General features: G+C 41.1%; 3 protein-coding genes across 7 annotated transcripts; 2 read left to right on the forward strand and 1 right to left on the reverse strand.

Moving 5' to 3' along the window:
• The first annotated feature begins 3,861 nt into the window (after positions 1-3,861).
• On the forward strand, positions 3,862-12,448 carry LOC116932131 (protein dopey-1). The gene is given in 18 exon segments (XM_032939872.2): positions 3,862-4,114; positions 4,194-4,380; positions 4,442-4,637; positions 4,697-5,032; positions 5,128-5,263; positions 5,328-5,464; positions 5,575-7,029; positions 7,093-8,299; positions 8,360-8,544; positions 8,625-8,808; positions 8,894-9,520; positions 9,522-10,309; positions 10,379-10,590; positions 10,662-10,805; positions 10,874-11,069; positions 11,194-11,205; positions 11,497-11,794; positions 11,866-12,448. Coding segments are annotated over 18 exon segments (6,660 nt in total). The 5' UTR covers positions 3,862-3,967; the 3' UTR covers positions 12,079-12,448.
• A 565-nt stretch (positions 12,449-13,013) lies between these two features.
• LOC116932203 (probable H/ACA ribonucleoprotein complex subunit 1) lies at positions 13,014-14,237 on the reverse strand. The gene is made up of 4 exons (XM_032940003.2): positions 14,076-14,237; positions 13,884-14,011; positions 13,494-13,709; positions 13,014-13,424 (listed from the first exon to the last, which is right to left on the reverse strand). The coding sequence occupies exons 1-4, from the start codon at positions 14,116-14,118 to the stop codon at positions 13,107-13,109; spliced, it is 705 nt and encodes a 234-aa protein (XP_032795894.2). The 5' UTR covers positions 14,119-14,237; the 3' UTR covers positions 13,014-13,106.
• A 263-nt stretch (positions 14,238-14,500) lies between these two features.
• On the forward strand, positions 14,501-16,926 carry LOC116932185 (oocyte zinc finger protein XlCOF6.1). 5 transcript variants are annotated; one of them, XM_032939983.2, is made up of 10 exons: positions 14,503-14,730; positions 14,953-14,998; positions 15,056-15,584; positions 15,640-15,708; positions 15,843-15,957; positions 16,058-16,266; positions 16,326-16,368; positions 16,431-16,540; positions 16,641-16,717; positions 16,786-16,926. In XM_032939983.2, the coding sequence occupies exons 1-10, from the start codon at positions 14,717-14,719 to the stop codon at positions 16,795-16,797; spliced, it is 1,224 nt and encodes a 407-aa protein (XP_032795874.2). In that variant the 5' UTR covers positions 14,503-14,716; the 3' UTR covers positions 16,798-16,926. The 5 variants fall into 5 exon arrangements, with proteins under 5 accessions (XP_032795875.2, XP_032795874.2, XP_032795873.2 ...); XM_032939984.2 differs by having other exon boundaries at positions 14,501-14,641; positions 16,641-16,804; XM_032939982.2 differs by having other exon boundaries at positions 16,641-16,804.
• Positions 16,927-16,974: the final 48 nt, after the last annotated feature.

A 16,974-nucleotide genomic window follows, 5' to 3' on the forward strand; every position in this document is an offset into this window, starting at 1 on the left:
ACTCAAACTCAATTTTGCAATCAATATTTCTTACTGCACGCCATCTAGTAATAGTAAATATAATTAAGTGCCAAGAATGTTACTATTGAAGTCGTGCACTAGTGAAACTTTTTAGTCAAGCTGGACTAATTTTTACCGCAAAGAGATATCAACTGAACGACAAACATTTTGAAATGTTACTTTTTTTTAAAGTTAACAACGTAATGCTAAATAATTGGTAAAATCAATAAATGGTTGAAAGAGTTAATTAATTATTTGTGTGTCGAATTAATTCTTTTGGCTTGTTCGATATAAGTAAAAATAAGGAAATTAACAAAAGAAAACGGTTAAAGTCTTAAATGAAAGCTCAAAGAACAAATATCTGTATAAAATTTACATTGTGTTTATTTTATTGACCGATAGATGGCGCAGGAAATTAATCGCGACGATAAGTTTGATCGAACTCAAACTCATTGTCAGTTGAGTTTGATCGAACTCAAAAAAATTGATCGCACGGCAAGTCTGATGCCCAGCACGATTGAAGGTACAAAATAGCTTACGCTGCCGTCGCAACAGCCCACACCAGGTTCTGAAAATCAGTCCCAAAATGCGAACGGCGTGCCCGCCATCTACCGAAGAAAATCGCATTACTAACTTTCTGTTACCACCTACCTAAACAGAATCCCTAGCGAGAAACAACCACAAATCAATAGTCAAATTTTAAAATAATTATTTAATAATATTATAATGCATATTTATTGACTATCTAGTGACAGAAGGCTAGTTAGTTCGCATGAATTTTTTCCCCAGCTGCCGCTTGCACTTAACGATTATTATCTGCAACAGTGGGATGTGGGCGTGTGGCCCTCCCCAATTTTTTCCTTTGTTTAACGTCCTTTCAAATTAAAATATGGCAGTTTCTTGAACAAAATTATATTGAATAATATGCGATTATATACATTTAATCGAATTTCGATGAAAAACTTGGAACTAACTTGGTAGTTTTGGAAATTTTGAGTCTGAGAAACTTTTTACTTAGTTCAGTCCATGGGTTGCACGTAGAAAACACATATAGGGACCATTTTTGTTTGCTTATTATGTCATTTCGTACTAAATAACTTCAACGAGAATGGTAACTGTAAGAAAAACCCACTTCGTGAGGTTCGTCATAGCGGCCGCCTTATTCATAGCCATTGGATGTATAGTGAGCTTAATCGTAATAGGAACATCGAAACCAACAAAAACGGATCTTTTAAGTTCTGAAACAAAAGATTGCTCTACAACGGAAAAAAAACTACCAGAAGCTCCTATTCGTTACAACCCAAACCATCCTGGCAACGATCCAGATCCCAGATTCGAAAGTGAGATGAAAGAATCCAACATTTACAATCCCAGAGTTGTAAAGCCACAGGGGAAAATGTTTCCTCTCAACAACATGTTCGGTAATATTAGTGATGAAGATTTGGATTCTCTCCTTTTGCCTCATGAGCAAAAACCAAGCCTAGAAAAAGAAATGATCCATACATTATCATCGATCGTTTCTGGCGTTAGCCACCCCAACATAAAGGCGAACGTCAAGACCAAGAAAAACCTCGAGTTCAAAGCAGAGATGACTAAGCTTTTGACATCTATTGTCCAGGAGACCAATCCGACAAACAAATGGAGCCTGGCAGAAACACTGTCATCAATTGTTTTGGAGCAGGGGATAGATCTCGAAGTCAAGGACATGATGAGACGTGTGGTAGTCAACATAGTAAACCAACACGAAGCCGACCCCGTAGTTAAATGGAAAATGGTGGAATTAGTGTCAGACGTAATTTCTCAAGAATCTGACGAGGCTTTGAAATGGAAAATGTTGTTTACTCTGTGGAAGATATCTTCTCAAAATATGGAGACCAAATTTAAGTCCCAAATGTTAACCATTCTTTCAGCAATTGCAAGGGAGGAGAATAGCCCAGAAACACAGCTAAAAACTGCAACTACGCTATCTTCCATTATTCACAGATTTGGAAAAGAGGAGACCAGGGAAAACATGGAGCGGCTTCTTTCGATAATAGTTCATTCCAGTGAAAATTTCGAATCTACTACTGCGGATACTGCAGAGTCGGAAGTTGACGAACAATCCAAATTAGAAACCGTATTCCCAAAAAAGTCAACAAGTGTCGACGCCAAGTTAACATTTATAAACATACTCTCGAACTTAGCACAAGAGGAAACAAAAAGAAAGGTGGCAAACCTCATCGAATTAATATCGTTGACTGAGTCACAATCACCCAGAATTAAAGCAGCGATGGACCGAATTCTCACCAAGATAATTAATACGAATAATCTTATAACGACAGACATGCAATCAGAAATGGTTTCTAATCTCTCGAATATACTGGATGAAAAAAAGGCACCAGCAGAAGACCAAGCCCGAAAATCAGAAATGACAGATTTGTTGTCGCACGTAACCAGCGAAGTAAAGGCACCTATCGCGCAATCTGGAGTGAAATCAGAAATGATAAACGTTGTTTCGCGATTTGGTGATGAAGAAAAGGTTGCAGTATCTAAACCCGAAAGAGTTTATTTACCCACCCAAGTAGCTGGTAAAGGAGAGCAACTAGCTGCGGATTTTCGGCAACAGACAGAAATGGTCAACATGTTCACGAAAGTTCTTGATGAAGAAAAGGCACCAGCAGAAGACCTAGCCCGAAAATCGGAAATGACAGATTTGTTTTCGCACGTAACCAGCGAAGTTAAGGCACCTATCGTGGAATCTGGAATGAAATCAGAAATGATAAACATTGTTTCGCGATTTGGTGATGAAGAAAAGGCTGCAGTATCTAAACCCGAAAGAGTTTATTTACCCACCCAAGTAGCTGGTAAAGGAGAGCAACTAGCTGCGGATTTTCGGCAACAGACAGAAATGGTCGACATGTTCACGAAAGTTCTTGATGAAGAAAAGGCACCAGCAGAAGACCTAGCCCGAAAATCGGAAATGACAGATTTGTTTTCGCACGTAACCAGCGAAGTTAAGGCATCTATCGCGGAATCTAAAATTAAATCAGAAATGATTAAGATTCTTTCGCAATATGGTGATAAGGAAAAAGGTGGAAACTAATGCAGTTCGACTGACAAACCTGATATTATCCAGGCAGGCCCAGGCAGGTCTTCCAGGCTTTCCAAAAAGCAAAAAGTAAGTTTCTAAACTCTCGAATATACTGGATGAAGAGAGGGCACCAGCAAAAGACCTAGCCCGAAAATGGTAAAAATAAAAATAAAAAAGTTTGGTTTGATTTTCATTGAATAATAACGATGATTGTACGAAATGACATGCAAAAAATAAAAAAATTAAAAAAAATAAATTTAGAACTTTTACCTTACATTTAATTAAGATAAACAACACTCATTTTCAGTTATAACGAAGAAAAAAAAAAACACAAATAAATTCCTCTTGATATTATATACATATAGTATCCAGTGATGCGAACAACGGAATTTGCAGTACGCGACTATAATACGTTGCTATAATCTGTAGCGGGAGCCCACTTTCGGAAATCTGCAGCTCAATTGGCGCCAAATCAAAAACAAAAAGAGGTCTGGTTGCCTTATCAGTGACCTTGTATAAGTTAACAAAAATCACGTGACTCGCACCGTATTTAGTTTTTGCTGGGTAGGGCTGCGGGGGCCCCAGGAGCTACTATTACTTTCAAGTTATTATTAATAATAATATAATATAAATATATACGTGTATTTTATGTTACAGATATGTATAAATAATTAAAAATTTGGCATATATAACTCGCATTGAATTCGGGGTGGCACCAACCACCAAACCCCGCAATCTGTGCACCGAATCGGCGAAACAGCTCCCCGATCTACACGGGGCCGAGCTCTAGGTGCAGCAGACGACATTTTGCTGTCAAATCAACGTAAACGTTCAGTCCGCCATGAAAAGAAAAAGATAACACAAACAAAAATAAAAGTACGCTCCTGACGTCGAAAGATGTCTCATCTAAGTCTAGAAGAACTCGAACTCATAGATGAACCAAAATATCGGAATTATATTAATTCAGTGGATAAAGCCCTGAAAAATTTTGAGTATACGAGCGAATGGGCTGACCTTATTGCTGCGCTTGGAAAGTTGAATAAGGTATTTTCCTTGGGCTAGACTAGCATTATTTAAAATGTCATTCTTTCATTGGTTTTATTTTTTAAAACCTTAACTTTAGGTACTACAAAATCATTCAAAATTTAACATAATTCCAAGAAGAGTCATCGTGGCTAAGCGGCTAGCTCAGTGTCTCCATCCAGCACTTCCTAGTGGTGTTCATTTGAAAGCGTTAGAAACATATGATTTAATTTTTAAACTGGTTGGGGCAGCAAGACTTTCAAATGAACTATTTATATACAGTGCTGGTAATTATTTACTTTTATTTGTGAAACAGTCTTTTCATGTTCTTTATCACACAATTTTCAGGTCTGTATCCATTGCTTGCACATGCTGCAATAAATGTGAGGCCAGTACTATTATCTCTTTATGAGATACACTTGATACCAATTGCAGAATATTTGAAGCCAGGATTAAGTGGGTTTTTGAATGGAGTTCTTCCTGGTTTGGAAGAGGGTGCTGACCATTATGACCGCACAAGCACACTTTTTGACAAAATCTGCAAGTAAGTTTAAGTAAAAGTAATAATAATATATAAAACATATAGATAACCAAGCTTTACAGCGGAGTTTCCGCCAATTTTTTCTATGGTTGCCTATGGAAATGCATTGCCGAGAATCCACAAATACGGCTTCCTGCTTATACCTACATATTATCCCATTTTGACCGAAAGCTGTCAATAGAAGACCAACTCGAAATTCTAGGCCAAAATATAGATTTAATGATTCATTCCATGTGCGCTTCATTAGAAGACTCTAGTGTTCTAGTTCAACGAAGCGCCCTTGAATTTTTACTAGCAGCGTTTCCACTTCATGGATCACACTTGCTCAAGCCTGATGTGGTTCACTTGCTTGCAGCTGCCATCACGGCATTGCTGAGAAGAGATATGTCGCTTAATAGGTGATAAAATTTTTATGTTTCTGCTTTTGAAAAGTTTACTTACATATTTTATAAACATGTTTTTCGCAACGATGAATGGACTGGATGTATTTTAGACGACTCTTCTCATGGTTGCTGGGTAGTGAGCCCCAACTTTTGAGTGCTGATGATTCTTTAGTCAACGACACATTGAGGGACTCGCCTAATGTAAAGTCCTACTTCCATCGTTATTCCAAGAGTCTTTTAGTTGAGGTATGACAACCACGATTAAAACTATTATTCTAAAAGCTGCATTTTATCGACTGGCTTTTTTTAGTCCCTCCAATTGGTTTTAAAAAATAGCGCGGCAGCCAAACCACCAGATATGAAACCGTATCGTGTATTGATATCGTTGCTAGACAAACCTGAAATTGGTCCGATCATTTTAGATGATATTCTTATCGATGTCTTTCGGTATGGCCTTTCCCCCCAAAATTGGTTTTTTCAATATTTTAATCGTCTATCTTACATGATTATTATTTGTAATAAGATGCTTTATTTTATTTTATTTTCTTTCTTAAAAGGTCGTTGTATTTTTCCAACAATGACCAGAGTAAAAAACAGAAGAAAGCGGCACAGCACGATGAGCTCGTGAAAACAGCCAACCTTTTCTTTGGGACGCTAGAGGAGGCCTACATCTGGTCTTACACAGGCCGCCTTCTCCAGAAAAGCAGTTGCATTGAAACGGCGAGCAGAGAGGTACAGCAAGTGGGGCAAGGTTCACCTCATTTCTTCGAGATGTGCAAGCTTTCAGCTTTCCTCCTCGAACTTCTCTCCGTAGATTCCAGCAGTGACACGCAAGTCGAGCACCTACCGTCACTGCTCGTACAGACAGCTGATCTGTTGCACGCTTCTTTCGGTGCGATGAGTGCTGCGTCTGTGTTAGCCGGAATCGAACTCTGTCTTACGCTACTGAAGAAAATTCTTCCTGCCCACGAAGGAACAGAGGAATTAGCTGGCTCTTGGAGCAGTCCTTCGGAAGGGGAAGAAGCAATCGAATCGAGTTCGGGAGAGTTTCACAGTCCTCCAAGTAGTCCAGCGCTAATCTCGTCTTCTCAGCACCAGAAGCAATTGCTTGAACATGCAGTGGTGGCAATCCAACAACTACTTGCCAAGCTTCTCAACCCTGGCATATTCGTTTCTGATAGAACAACTTTATTAAAACAAGCATCAAATATACTGTCCGTTCACACGGTCAGTTGTACTCCACCGCTTGAAGAGATGTTAGAAGAGTGCGTTAATCCCAGCACCAGCAGTTATTTGACCCTGGCGAAACCATCATCTGTGTCTGAGGAAATGTACGAATTAGATCTGTCGAAAGAGCTGAAGTTAGCCGATGCCGACCAACTGGCTCAGCTGCTACCAGTGCTGAAGAAATGTTGTACCCTTCTTAAAGAACTTTCAGCTTTCCCGACATATTGTGCTGCAGCAATGGCTTCCCATCAGGTGATATCGAACAATCAAGATTGGATCACATTGCCAGATTGGTTGCAGCTTTTGTGCTTGGTCAGTTGCTGTTTGTCGAATTCATCATCTCAATCGAATCAGATTTACTTGATCGGTACGGCTACATTGCTTGACTTGACAGCAATAACCTCGTCCATCATACCCACTGCCTATTGGAAACCAGAACAGACAACCAATCTTCAAAAAGGAGATATACCTTCTGATATGTTTACAGTCGTATTACTTCCAGTTATTACGCCTACACAACTGCTGACTCTGTTGAACAAAAGTTGTGTCTTTCAGCGAATGGCTCGACAGCTCTGGGAAGGTGTAGGGTCAACGTTTGAATGTCAGCAGTGCGCAGAATTGATTCACCAGCTCCACACGCTTGCTCCGCCTACTCTTAACCATGTAGCCGAAGATGTCATCTTATCGAGTCTTAGTCAACAAATGCGACGAAATGAGGGCTGTTCGTCCGCTGTGGAAAAATTCACCGTCCTCTGGCACTTGGGAAGGGATTTGGAACCATCGAGGTAACTTGTAATCCACTTTGTTGTCTTACAATAAATAATGATAAACCTCTCCCCTGAAATAAGGTGGGGCTCCAGGCGATTAAAGACATTCGACCGTTGCTTGCAATTGCTCCTGGATTGGTTGTCGCTAGATCCCCCTAGTCCACAAAGGACCGCGGCTGAAGGATGGTTCGTTCAGGCTTTATTGCGGAACGACCTGAGCAGGATACTGGACCCACTTCTTTTGAAGCTGCTCAAACCTCATTCCGCCCGCGTGAGCATTCGCCATGTCACCTTCCAGCCCACTAACCAGGAAAACGAAAAACAGCCGGTAGATCGAGAGGATAACATTTACGCCATTAGTTCTGTGAATGGACATGTCATTTACCACGTTACGCCTAGCCGAACGAAATCTCGGCCATTTAGTCCAAGCCGTTCAGTTTTAACGCTTGGCCTCGGCGCCGATGGCCGAGCTCCCGAGTCCTTTGTTGATCGCCAAGTCGTCTTCCCTTGGCAACTTCCACAACACCAAATTATGGAACAGACTGTCGGACTCTTTGTAAATCCTTTTTCCGAAGATTTGTTTCATGTTCCAAGCGCGTTTGCTACTTCGGCAACTTCTACAGACTCTGGTCAAGAATCTCCTAAAGAACCTGAATCCTCAGTGGTAGCCAAGTCTTTGCTTGACGAACTCATTGAAACAGTTGTCAATAAAGCTGTGGCCGCTGCGGCTGCTGCCCGATTCAAGCTAAAGGAATCTGCTACAGTTGCGGTAGAGAAACTCGCGGATATACATCCTCTTCATAATCATATACTTCTGTATTGTCAAGTTAGCGATGCGGAGCAAACGCTTCACGTTCTTCGAACCCTGCGCAGTCAACTGCAGCTGCAGCCCAGACTGTTGTTGTTGAGTCTCTCTTCAACTGGGATTGCTTCTTCCCGCTCGCCTCACTCTGTTTTACTTCAGGAGCTCTTGGCTCGCCATCGCAAGTGTCTCTTCGGCAACGGCTTTTACGGTGAAGTGTCGGGTGATATGATGGCTCCGAACCGCAGCAGCATGTATCTAGAGATCCTGTTACAGTTGCTGCTCTATCACCTTAGAACTTACTACTCATCGCTTGGAATGAGCAGCTTGACGAGACAAGAAATCATATCCAATCGGCAAGTCCAATTAGCGTGTGTTCAACTCCTCAATATGTTCCTTTCTGAGTTGCTCCCGTTGGTCAGAGATTTGGGCAAAGGATTCTCGTCATTCATTTCCGACATGCTGACGCGTTGTCGGGTGCAAAAGGTTGGAGTCCACATTCTTCGCTATTGTTCTTCTTCTCAATGGCCTTTACTCTCTTCGTAGGTTGCTTTACATTCGATTCTAGCTATGCTGCATGTTGTTACATTAGACCATAACAAGCCCGTCAAAAAGCGGAACGGTAATCCAGGTCTGCTACCAACTTTGACTGAAGAAATCATCCTTTTTAATGAAGAAGACGAGAAATCAGGCAGTAGCTATTCTGAGGCTACTTTGATATCCCTTGTCAAGTGAGTCTCGTATCGGTGGTTGGATGCACTTCTCAAAAAAAAAAAAATGTCGTTTCATGTAAAATTCTTTGGTTGCATAGGCTTTTGTTGTCAATAATGGCTATTGAAGATCAACTGTCCAAACAGAATTCTCCTGCTGGCGACCTACCTAGTGTTAATGTTGCCGCATCATCACCAGCCTCAGTTCCTGGCACTTATCAGCGAGGTGTTCCAGTTCACTCACAGCCACTATTCACCACTGCAATTCTTACGGCTCTCAAACAGGTAACTTTTTATTTCTTTACATTTTTAACAGCCTTTTTACACTTTTTTTTTTTAATGCTTCTTTTTCTTTCGATTCCGTTAACAGAAGTCGTCACGCTGGCTCCATACTGAATTTTCTCGGCTCTTAGTTTCTAGTTTACCGCTGATGGGTCGCTCTTTGCCAACTCTGTTAAATGCAGTCGTTCCACAAGTGTGCCTCAATTTAGAATCAATAGCGGCGTCCTCCACCCAGCATCTTATCTGCCCGCCCGATTACCTCATTACGGAGTTGGAAGCCCTGACTGCTCTCTGCCACTTTGTTCTGGTTGATTCGCCTCACAATGCAGGTGGGCCCACTCTTGCTGGGTCAGCTGGAATGCTAGGTGGCATGAGCTGGGGAGTATCGAATGTCTACGCCAGTGGCACGCCTCCAAATCCAAATGGACAAATCCTAAACAATTTGATGCACGCTTTTACCCCCAATGGCATCAATGGCACCTTGAGCAATGAGAGCGCATCCGCAGGTGGAGATCCGTACCTAGTCGCAAGAAGACAAATGCTTTCAAGCTTACCACGAATTCTTGTTTGCATTAGTTATTTGTGGCAATCATCTATCGATAGATTGACAGGAAAAGTGCAGCGACAAAAGCTGCTGGAATTCGTCAGTCCAATCGGCCATCATCATGGAGTCAGTTTACTAGCTGCAGTCAGCGTGGCCTGGGTGGAGAAACGGAAAAGACTCCATGACCGGCAATGGCAAATCAAAGAAAATCATTCCCGAATGTGGAAGCGAACAACTAGCTCTTGTAGACCTCATTTCATCCGTACGAGTTCTTCCTCCTGACACTCTCGTGCAGCTACTGCGTCAAGTACTTAAACAGCCGCTTCAGATGCAGTTACATAACCGCAGTTCACGACTGGAAGTTGGATTGCTTCACTTTTTCCATGCTTATCTGCAAAAGATCAACCGAGTTCAATTAGGCGAATGCTGGGGATCGCTCCTTCAGCTGCTCCGAGAAGTCACGACCATGGCGCCACCCATCCTCTTTGCTGGACTAGTCGTTTTCGGAGAAGCTGTTCAACGTTATCAGACACCGGGGGAGAAGCGTGATCAACGTGAATTGCAAGAAGTCACTGGGAAGCTGTTGGAGGCATGCGGGGCCGTTGCGGCAGCATCCCTCGAACAGACAACGTGGCTACGACGAAACCTCTCGGTTAGACGAGATACCTTGTCCGCTACTCCGACCGCCGAAAGCGACGATGCTGCCATTTTGGATGAAATGAGTAGCTCATCCAGCGACACGTCTTCTGTCCATATGTCGGCGACGGATGATGCCGCCGTCGTTGTGAATCCAAGTAGTAACAACAAGACGTCACGCTACAGCATCCAAGCTTTGGTCGTGCTGGCCGAACTACTGGCCCCATTGCAAGATTTGATTTTTCCTAGTCAAGACAAGGAGCGCGTTATTCCTCTTTTAACATCGCTATTAGCCAATGTTGTTCCCTATCTTCGACACCATAGGTTGTTGTGGAAAGTATTCATAGTTTGAATTTCTTTACATCATTTCCATTTTTGTTTCGTGGAGATTAGCCAATCGAATATCTCTGGCATGAGAGCTGCGTCCCTTTTGCTGAGTTCGCTCAGCGATTATCCTGCTACAAGACGTGCTTGGAGGAAGGACGCGTTCGATCTGTTGCTGGATCCTACCTTCTTCATGATGGATATCGAGACTCTTCGTCATTGGAAGAATATCATTGACAATCTTATGTGTCACGACAAGGATGCTTTCCGCGAATTTCTCAGTACGTGAATCTTAAAATGTCAATTAAGGAACTAGTCTTTGATTCACGTTGATTGTTTCCTCATCGCGCAGATCGTGTCTCAGTTAGCCCATCGGGACTTTTCAGTTCGCGAGAGTTGGAAATGGAAACGCGAACTTTGTTTCTCAAAAGATTAGCTTTTACTTTGTTCTGCACTGATGGAGATCAGTATCAGCGTTTCCTACCTGATATTCAAGGTTTGAATTATTGCTACCGTATCATTAACAGCACCAGTGTGTCATCATTTGCTATTCACTCCTTTCAGAAAAACTGTCGGAAAGTCTTCGACTGGCCCAGTCTTGGCCCAGTGTACAGGCTCAGGTTTTCCTGTGTTTTCGTGTTTTGCTGTTGAAAACATCTCAACAACACGTGACCTCCCTGTGGCCCTCTGTGGTTGCCGAAACCGTGCAGGTCCTCTCCCAGCTGGAACACGAACTTCGCCGAGATACAGAGGAGTTCAGGTAATAGAGTTGTCGCAATTGGATTTTTGAATTGGAAATCAACCATTGGTGGCCTTCCATTTTGGGACTCATGTCCCGATATTTTCTTTTTGCTACGAAATCTGCCTCACGAATATCCGAACAGACATTGGAACAGGTACATCGTGGTTACGGTCGAGTGTTCGTATTGGTTGTACACCATCAGTGAAACGTTTGCTTAGGCGTCTTAGCAACTTGTAGCTTCTCCGTTCGTGTCTTCTTTGCTTGCCACTTCCACCCGATATTTGGGGCGGGGTTAGATTTCAGTATGTGGGCTGAATGTATGACCAGTGCATCACGTTCTGTTGTTTTGAATGTGCACGTTCTCTTTAGCATGTTGCCGTTTCCTATTATTTTTGCTTGGCATTTGCTTGTTGTACTTCGCTTGAACTTTGATGATTTTTTCCAGTTCACAGATTCGTAGGCTGAGTGCCTTGGACTCTACATGGGTGACAAGTACCACCAATGGTCTTCAGGGAAACGCTCATCCTGCGTGGTTGCATCTCTACTTAGCCACCTGTAAACTGCTTCATCTGGCTCTAATCCTCCCGGCAAATAGACTCCCTCAATTTCAGATGTATCGTTGGGCATTTATCGGTGACGACAATGCCAGCGACGGAGACATTAGCAGCAGTAGCCGAACTATGCACGTGACACCCAATTTCGTTCCATATCTCACCCGGATCTATCGTTTACTTCGAAGTAAGGTGGGTAATCGCTTTCGTGATTGTTTGCCCTTGTTGAATGTTTGATTTCAGTTATTTATTTGTTTCTTTAGGTGGAAGTGGCAAAAACGTCTCTACCAACTACCGTCTCCTTGGACGATATGGCCTTGCCATCTGCGTGCAACATTAAGAGCTTGATGGATCTCCTACCTTTCTTTCACGCCATCGAGCAGCATTGCCCACGCGCCCGACCAAATGAAGAACATATAGTCTCATTTATGGAAACTCTGTTAGAGCGGGATTTCTTGGAGCCTATTCCACTTTGAACGTGACGTAATGTCACGGTAAACTAGTCTCGCGCTCCCATTCTTTCCTCCATCGGTTGTAGAAATTTCTCCTATTCTAAGTAATATCGCACTATGGCTTGTTATTTATAACTTTCGAAATTTTGATGGAGCATTCTGCCCTCAAATTTACCCGTCCAAAGTCGTTCGAGGTGTGCCTTTTTCACACGTTTTTAAAGTTGTCCACACCAGTTTTTCTGTTTTTTTTTTTTGGTTTTACTGGGGGAATATTCGCCATTTATCTAAATAGTTTCTTGTCGACAGCACATAACATGGTGGATGGGCTAGATTTGGTTATTAATATAATCTTCTTGAAGAGGTGGTTAAGAAATAAATTTACGTTGTTAGTCTATTGCGTCCAAATCACATTATAGAAACAATGTAAACAGAAAACTTTCTTTGTTTTTTTCCAAACAAGAAGTTTTTCTACATTCCGAGAGAAAAACATTTTTTAGCAGGCGAGAGGAAGGGGTAGAAAACCGTCTGCAATCCTAATGGCAAAACAATTGTTTCCCGCCAATTGAATTGGGGTAAGATATTTTTGGGGAGGGGTGTGCTAGCATGGCTGCATCTTTAGTAAACAGGTGGTCAATTGTAACAAATTTCTTTGGCGAATAGGTGGACCACGTTTATGCAACAGATTTAACGTTTAAGGCAGTTCTGCTGTTTCGGTCTCCCTAAGGTGATTCGTTAATTTTCGTTACCATGGATATCTACTTGCTTATGTTGTGTCAAATACTGGTACCAATCGATTTGGCGATCAAGCTTTTATTTTTCGACCACTGCCAGAATTCTCGATTGTTGATTGGTCAAAAGACTTCTGTTGGCGACGACATGGCGTAATCCATGAAAGGGAAGATCGCTAGAAACGGTAGACATGTTTTGGTTTCTTCAAAGTGATTTAAAAATTCACACAATTAGACTCCAGTTTGTATTGGAAGTCCTATAAAAGAAAGTTATGGTCAATAGAAACAAAAGCGAATCTTCGTCGTGAAAAAGCAGTCAACATATTAGCCTCCTCTTCCTCTGAATCCTCCACCGCCTCGTCCACCGAATCCTCCACCGCTACCACGTCCACCGAATCCGCCACCGCCACCGCCGCGTCCACCAAATCCACCGCCACCGCGTCCGCCAAAACCTCCTCGACTACCACGATCTCCACCGCCTCGGCCGAACCCTCCTCGGCCACCACGGTCTCCTCCTCCACGACCGAAACCACCTCTGGCACCACCTCCTCCACGTCCTCCACCGCGTTTCTGTACACGTCCACCTCCAGTTTGTGGTAAAAATCTGACTAGTGGCAGTAGCTTTGCAGGGTCAATGTAAATCTACAGAATATCACATTGATAATTTAACATAACTGCCTGATGATAACACAATTATAGATATACTGTTACCTTTTGATTTGGCGTAAATGATTTAGCTTTTACATCATCATTAAGTTTCACTGAAACTGAATACTCTTTGATAGAACCAAAAATTTCATCCACTTTGCCAATCTGTTGCTTGTTTTCTAGATAGATGGGGGCATTGAAATATGGAACATCATCAAGTGTACATCTACAGACTAGATCATCTTGGCATGGGTGAGAGAAGAATCCTAACTCCTTTACCTAGATAAAGAAAATTGGTAAAGGGCATTAGTATGTGTAAAACCCAGCAATAATAGAGGAGAATGTGTTTTATAGGGCAGTGCACAAACATGTCACAATTGGTGATGACATCTCTGGCCAACACACACTTCTACACATTGATTTAAATGCTACAATGATTAAAGCTATATTTACATATTCTGGAGGTCCAAAGTCTTGGGGACCACGTCCACCAAAACCACCACCACCTCCTCGTCCACCAAAACCACCTCCGCCACGTCCGCCACGACCTGCTCCAGCTCCGCGTCCTCCGAAACCTCCACCTGTGTACAGCAAATTTAGAGAACTGTTTATTAAAATAAACAAAATAAACGTTTAAATCCTTACCTCTACCACTTCCGCCGTTCCCTCTTCCTCCTCGAAACGACATTTAAATTTAGATATGCTTCAAAGTAACTGAAAAATGGTAATGAAATGCTGATCCAGATTGATCTTCAAGCTTCTACCACGTGGAGAACCTGACAACTATTACAGCAGAAGCCAAAAAGATTTGAAGCGCAACATGAAAATAGTGTATAATAGTTTCGCCAGGTGGCTTAAGAATTTATTGAAATTAAAATCTGGAAAATCATAAATTAATAAATTATTCATCTAGGCATTCAAACACAGCTTGAAAAATAAAATAAAATATGACTTAAGATTAACAAACATAACTATAGTAATTCGTGCTTTTCCACCGTAATGGAATCAGCTATCGGTCTTTCACTATCGCCTATCGGTATCGGCGAATGAAACAAATGAAGTATGCGGGAATGTAATTATAATATTAGGACTCTGTTTAGGTTTACTTTTTGCTATGTTAATTTGCCCGAACTCCGAAAACGAATCCTCTTTCAATGCAAACTACTTCCAAATTAATAAAAGGATCATAGGAGTCCATGTTACTTTAGCAGGTTGTTGCTATTTCAAATAAAAGAAATGAAATCCAGTTATTTTGTTACTTATAAGACCAAGATGTCTCTGCTGAAATGAAACATAAAAAGTTAGTAAATCTCTTTTGGGTTATTAAGCTGTGGGGTTGGAGCATGTAATTTGTGTTGAGGTTGTAACTGAACATTCAAGGTGGCCCTATTAAAATTGTGTTCAAATTGAGTGTTGTCAACTTTAAAAGTAATTGTCATAGTGAATAATTTTATGTAAATAATAATTCTGATGATTAAGTAAAAATTTCCACACTAACAAAAATATTTGTGAAATTTTCTAGTGCAATAATGGCAACCGGAAGTTCTCTAATCGATTTCAAGGAAAAGGTGAAATATGTTACTTAACCCTATGGTAGTGAGAATTTCTAATTTTGTCCTATTTAGATTGAGGCAGCTGTTTCCATGGTGCCTTCCATGACTGCAGAAGAAAAACTTAGAGCTGTTCAGCTGTGGAACATTTTGTCTGAGAAACTTCAAGAAATAGTGAATAGTTCAGCTGCAGATATAAATGCGCTTGCATTCCAAGAGCCCCCTGCATCCGTTGGTGCTCCAAGTTTTTTCTTTTATCCACCATCTAAACAGTCAACAGCACAAGAGGAAAATCCAGGGACTTTTGCCACAGAAAATAGTCATGGCCATATTTCTAACAAGTTCCCAGTTAGAGACAGCATAGAAGCAGACAATTCACTTGCTAGTTTTTCTGACATTCAATGTGCTGATGATGAGTCTATTCATATGGATGGTGTGTGCCCATTGACACTTCCCTTAAGCATTGAGGAGAGGAGTGAGGTTAGCTCTTCTGAGCAACCACCAGATGCTGATAAAGGAAAAACCAAACAGTTTGAATGCACAATCTGTGGGGTTTCTTTTAGGACTAAAGGCCATCTTTTAGATCATGGTAGAAAACATACTGGTAATTTGAAAGTCTCCAATGAAAGTTTAACTTATCCTAATAGTTTTCTTATTAGGTGAAAGACCGTTTCATTGCCCTCAATGTGGAAGTACGTTCACGACTGGAAGTAATCTCAAAAGACACGGTAAACATGAATGATTAGAAAAGAAATGTATTATAGTGTAAAGGATAATAAGCGTGCAGCGTCAACCGGCTATTTAACTGTTATTTATTTATTTATATATTTTTTTCTTGTTTGTCTGCTCAACTTTCTATTAGTAAAATCACATGTTGGTGATAAAACCTGGACCTGTGTACAATGCCACGCAAAATTTCTTGAAAAAAAAACCTTACTGGTTCATATGAGGAGGCACACCGGCGAGAAACCATATCAGTAAGTTATACTTTTTTCACTATTGTCACCATGAGCGCTATGTGTTAATTATTAAATCGTGATTTTTTCCCCGCTATTATAATTGAATATTTACAAACAGGTGTCCAACCTGCAGCAAACGATTTAGTCAACTGAGTATTCTACAGTCTCACATGGCTTCACATGCTAACCAGCGATGTCACCTGTGTGAGTTATGTGGAAAATCATTCCGACAAAAATCCCAAATGAAGACTCACTTGCTCAGACATAAAGGAGATGAAGTTAAAAAATACTCTTGCCAAGAATGTTCTATGTTATTCCTTACGAGTAGTAAGTAACTTATTGAACTTATAAGTATGCCGGTATTCTATTAAGTTTTTCTTTTTAAGGTGACTTCCGACGGCACGCCCGCGTTCATACTGGTGAAAGACCGTAATGACATTTGATTTGATTTGATTTGTTTTTCGACTTTTTATTCATGCTTTTGATTTTAGGTTCATCTGCGACTTATGCGGAAAGAAGTTTACTCGTATGGAGACGTTAAATGAACATAAAAATCGACATAACGGTATCAAACCATTTGTTTGCTCAATATGTGACAAAGGTATTAATCATCGACTATCCACAATATTTAATATACATAAAGTAACATATTAACTAACGTATTTCTTTTATGAATATTTACGACGTAACCATTGCTGTAGCGTTTTCTGAGTCGTCGGGATTCGGAAAACATATGAAGAAACATAACGTTAAAACGTCCGAGCCTGAGGCTTTAGAAGTGAATGACAATTTATAATTTATCGTACCATGAATGCTAATTAATAACTTTTTCTTCCGTGAATATAGCATCGTGTCTGATTCTGGAGGTATTGTTCAACGTCTTTTATATCATCGTCGTTACGGGTTTCAAGCATAGTGAGTGAAAGTGAGGATAACACTGCTGTGCTGTTTAATTATAACCTAAAGTGTCAATTCATTAGATTTTAATTTATGGAGCGATATTGGTGAAGTGATGTCGGTCACTTCAACGCTTCT

Source organism: Daphnia magna, linkage group LG10 (genome assembly GCF_020631705.1).
Source record: "Daphnia magna isolate NIES linkage group LG10, ASM2063170v1.1, whole genome shotgun sequence".
In the NCBI taxonomy this organism is placed as follows: Eukaryota; Metazoa; Arthropoda; class Branchiopoda; order Diplostraca; family Daphniidae; genus Daphnia; species Daphnia magna.

Excerpts from the sequence above, each read along its gene's own strand:
- LOC116932185 (XM_032939982.2), top strand. Across the intron at positions 15,585-15,639 it reads TCATGGTAGAAAACATACTG|GTGAAAGACCGTTTCATTGC; the intron begins GTAATTTGAAAG and ends TTTTCTTATTAG. Across the intron at positions 16,267-16,325 it reads TATGTTATTCCTTACGAGTA|GTGACTTCCGACGGCACGCC; the intron begins GTAAGTAACTTA and ends TTTCTTTTTAAG.
- LOC116932203 (XM_032940003.2), bottom strand. The coding sequence starts at position 14,118 with ATGTCGTTTCGAGGAGGAAGAGGGAACGGCGGAAGTGGTAGAG. Across the intron at positions 14,012-14,075 it reads GAACGGCGGAAGTGGTAGAG|GTGGAGGTTTCGGAGGACGC; the intron begins GTAAGGATTTAA and ends TGCTGTACACAG. Across the intron at positions 13,425-13,493 it reads CATTTACGCCAAATCAAAAG|ATTTACATTGACCCTGCAAA; the intron begins GTAACAGTATAT and ends GATATTCTGTAG.